At 40.5% G+C, this 4266-nt stretch overlaps 1 protein-coding gene across 1 annotated transcript in view; it reads right to left on the bottom strand.

Moving 5' to 3' along the window:
* SMAD9 (SMAD family member 9) overlaps positions 1-4266 on the bottom strand; it is a 35676-nt gene extending 31410 nt beyond the window's left edge. Inside the window, exon 1 of the mRNA XM_012813579.1 lies at positions 3674-4266. Within this exon, the coding sequence (XP_012669033.1) occupies positions 3674-4085 (412 nt within the window). The 5' untranslated portion in view covers positions 4086-4266. The remainder of the gene's footprint in view (positions 1-3673) is intronic.

The raw sequence follows: 4266 nt of genomic DNA, 5'->3' as shown, positions 1-4266 counted from the left end.
AAAAGGGCAAAATTGGTTCCTATTGCTTACAATGCAACATGATGCCCACAAATTTTTCCTTCTGAGACCATGTTGTGTTATTTAGATAACTAGCCTCAATTCCAGGCTCCGTAGTGCTGCTGAAAAAAAAATATTCTGTTTATCCTTACTGGAAAGATTTAAAGGTAAGTGACTAAAAGTTATTAAGCCTCACAAGAAAAAACTTCAATTCAGTTGAAGATGAGGGGAAGGAGGGAGAGGGAAAAAGGGGGAGGACTGGTGTGTTCTCACTTAATGGGCACAATGTGGGGGTCTACGGCACACCCCCTGGGGGTGAGACACAACTACAACAGAGACTATACCTAATAAATACAAACACTATAACCTAATTCTTTGTGTCCTCAAATTAACCTAAAACTTTAAGAAAGTAAAATACAAGCGATGAATAATAAAGTAAATAAATTATAAAGCACTATATAGATGTCAGTTTATATATAAACTCGTTCATTTTATCATGTTCCTTCTACGTTCCACTCTTCATAAAAATGTGAATTTTCCTGACTGTGATTCTATACAAAATTTTGGAATGTACTGAAATTCTCAAAGGCAACCTCTGCCTTGGCTTTCCCTGATCCTATCAACTCCTAAAGGGTTGCAACACCTGGCATAAAAAACGTACTTCATAAGTGCCACCTGTGACCAACATGATTTCCAGACAAAGAACAAAGAAAACAAGGAGGAAATAATCAAAGAAATAACAGAAGAAAACTTCTGAGAACTAAGAAGTATCTGTATCTTCATACAGAAAAGGGCCATAGAGTGTGAAGTACCCAATTAATGAGAATAGATCCAGATCTAGTCATTCTGTCTTAAATTTCAAACATCACAGGGTAAATGAAATATTTTCAAAGCTCTTAGAGGATCACCTCCAAGTCACCTACAAAGGAATGAGACTGACCTACTTCAGACTTTCTACCACAACACTGGACAATGGATCTCTGAAGGCAAACGATTTCCATCCTCAAACTCCACAATGGAAACAAGCAGAATAACCAAAACCAAATACTGTATACACTATGAACTAAAAAACAGATATCAAGGACTGGGGAGAGGAAGAAAAAAGCTCATATAATGAGCTCATATATTAATGAGCTAAATCTTCATTTTTTATGTAAGAGTCAATAAAATCATCTAAAGCTGATAAATTTAGAAACAGATGTATGCATATTATCTAGAACTACTGCCATAATTTTTAGTAATGAAGGAGAGAAACAGCCAAGGATTAAGTAGGAAATGGTTTTAAAGAGGTTGTTTCTGGGGACAGATGAGGTGGCTCATTTCTATCACATTATTGATTTGCCACCATATGCAAGTATTCATAAAAAAACTTTCATAAAAAGTAAATGTTCTAAAACTGCTCTAAAAAAAGTCTTTAAAAAAGTCAATGTTTTAAGATAAATGGACCCTAACAGTAGTATAACAATAACTTTCACCACAAAGTCTGCCATTTGCTATCATACATTTATTGCTTTCTAAACAAGCAATAATTTTCAGTCCTATGGACAGAAAATAAACTTAAAAGTATAAATAAAATGTTTAAATTAAAGCCGCTACAGGTGAGAGTGGCAGAGAAACATATTCTTCACCCTATACAAGCTAGTGTTTGCATACATACACTGCCTCACAGCATTAGAAGAACAAACATTTAATATCACCATGCAAAAGTGATATGGAAAACACACTGCTGAATTTCCTGTAATGTATTCCATAACTATGTAGGAATAAAAAAATGACTTGCCTCATAAACAGTTTCAAGTGAGGGGCTGACACAAGAAATGACATATGTCTTCTTTTTTCAACGACAATTCTTTATCACAATTATTAAGAATGTTCAAATATATATTTTCTTCAATGAAGAAGAATTTGAATAATCTCTGTGATTTCAGTGTTAATATCACATATTTACAGTGCATTCCTAACATCGATAAACATAATGCCTCTTTCCCTTCTCAGTCTAGAGACTTCTATTTATTTCTTCATGGCCTACAGATCTGAAGCACCAAGAGAAAAGAAAGGATATATTTTCCTTTATCATGACAAATATCTTGATACTTTATTTTTACCATCTAGGTAAAACCAAAACCAGTGAATGTTTGTAAAGAAAACTGATGGTATCATCCTGGTATTATTCAGCCTGAGTGCCTCTGTTACTTAGATGGTATTTTTAAGTAGGTGCACTCAAAACAAAGCTATCCCTAATTACTTAATTCCATTTCCACATCTTAACTGCTGCTTGCAAATATGACACTGAGCTTACAGACATCCCTTTCTATTTTATGCCACGTTTTAAACACCTGCTATGGTGTTTACACATCTCAGTGCTATGCATGGAGTTACATGGAACACAGGAGCTCAAAGAAGAGCTAGAAAAAAAACTTTTGTCTCTTTGTCAAAAGTCACATTGTTTTGATATAGTATGAATATTTTATGTAAATATTTTATGTAAAGGAGAAATTACTCTCCTGAAATAACACCCAGCACCAAATGGAAAAAAATCATCCCGCACTGTGAAAACATTTTGTTTTGTTTGTAGGTGTGTGCCAGATAAAGTGTGACTGACGACCAGACACACTTCACCAACTGTTGGGTGCCAGTCTGCGAAGGGACTAGAGCTTACACAGTTTTAACAGCAATTTGACAGCTGCTATTTTATCTGTTGAAATAAATAGTTTTTAAAACTGGGCTTGTGCTTTATAAGCCTTTTAAGTATTTATACTGCCTAGCAATTCATTTGTATTGTAAAGTGTTTATTTGAAAAACGGAAAATTTAAGAAAACACCAACTATTATAGATAGCTTGAGAAGCCCTGAAATTGATTAAGTGAATGTCTGAATGAAAAGTAAATCAGAATGCAGCCTTCAATGTATCTAAAATGGATGGTCATAAAATGAGAGATTTTTTTTTTGCCCTCATTAGAGTGCTGTGGTGTCCATAGCTTGTAACAACCTCAAACTCTTGGGCTCAAGAGATCCTCTTGCCTCAGCCTCCCAAGTAGCTGGGACTATAGCTGCCCACCACAATGCCTGGCTATTTTTTAGAGATGGGGTCTCACTCTTGCTCAGGCTGGTCTCGGACTTGTGAGCTCAAGCAAACCACCCGCCTCAGCCTCCCAGAGTGCTAGGATTACAGGTGTGAGCCACTGCACCTTGTCTAAAAAAAAAAAAAAACTGATCTATAATGATCAGTAAACTTAGAAAGTGTTGGTTTCTTAGCACTCTGGGAAGCTGAGGTGGGTGGATTGCTTGAGCACAGGGGTTCGAGACCAGCCGGAGCAAGAAAGAGACTTCATCTCTACTAAAAAATAGAAAAACTATCCAGGTGTGGTGGCAAGTGCCTGTAGTCTCAGCTACTCCCGAGGCTGAAGCAAGAGGATCACTTGAGCCCTAGAGTTTGAGGATGCTGTGAGCTATGATGTTACTGCACTCTAGCCTGGGCCACGGACAGGGTAAGGCTTTGTCTCTCCCTCCCCTCCCCCAAAATGTTTTAGTTCTTCCAAACTGAACGTCCCTCTCTTCTCTTTCTCTCTCCTTCTCCCCAGCTAGAGGCCTTTGCCTGCTGGTGCTCCATCGCTCTCCGTGACAGGTGCACATGACTTTAATTTGGAAATTAAACCCACAAGGCCAAGAACACCCACCTGGCGTCTCCACCCGGCGGTAGTGGTATGGGTTAATGCACACCTCCTTCTGCTTGGAGCCAAAGGGGAACTCACAGCATTCCAGTGGCTTCAACTCGTGGTGGGACTGCAGGTCGGGCCAGCGCCACACTCGGCAGTAAATGACGTGGGGCAGCCCCTTGCGGTGGGACACCTGCAGCCGCCCGTCCAGGGAGCGGGGGATGGTGACGCACTTGCTGGGCTGCCCAGGGCAGCTGAGCGCCCTCTCCAGCTCGTCCATGGCCCCCTTCTTCTTCTTCAACTTCTTCACTAGAGAGTCCACCGCCTTCTCCGCCCACTTCTCCTCTTCATCTCCTTGCTTCCAGCCTAGCAGTCTCTTCACTGCTGGGCTGGTGAAGGAGAAGAGCGAGCTGATGGGGGTGGTGGAGTGCATACAGACGGCCTGCAGGCCGCGCAGACCTGCCACACGCCCTTCACGACCTTCTTGTCCGGGTTAGCGGCCTGCCTCTCTCCAGGGATGTCATAGGTGCAAACCTGCTCTTCGGGAAGCAACTGGAATCGATTCAGGTGGGGAAGTGTATTGACTTTCTCCTAAGCCCTGAACGCACTGCCCA

Source organism: Otolemur garnettii, unplaced genomic scaffold (genome assembly GCF_000181295.1).
Source record: "Otolemur garnettii isolate 467f Iridium unplaced genomic scaffold, OtoGar3 scaffold00278, whole genome shotgun sequence".
Lineage (NCBI taxonomy): Eukaryota > Metazoa > Chordata > Mammalia > Primates > Galagidae > Otolemur > Otolemur garnettii.
The sequence above is the reverse complement of the archived record's forward strand: the minus strand, read 5'-3'. Positions and strand labels throughout refer to the sequence as shown.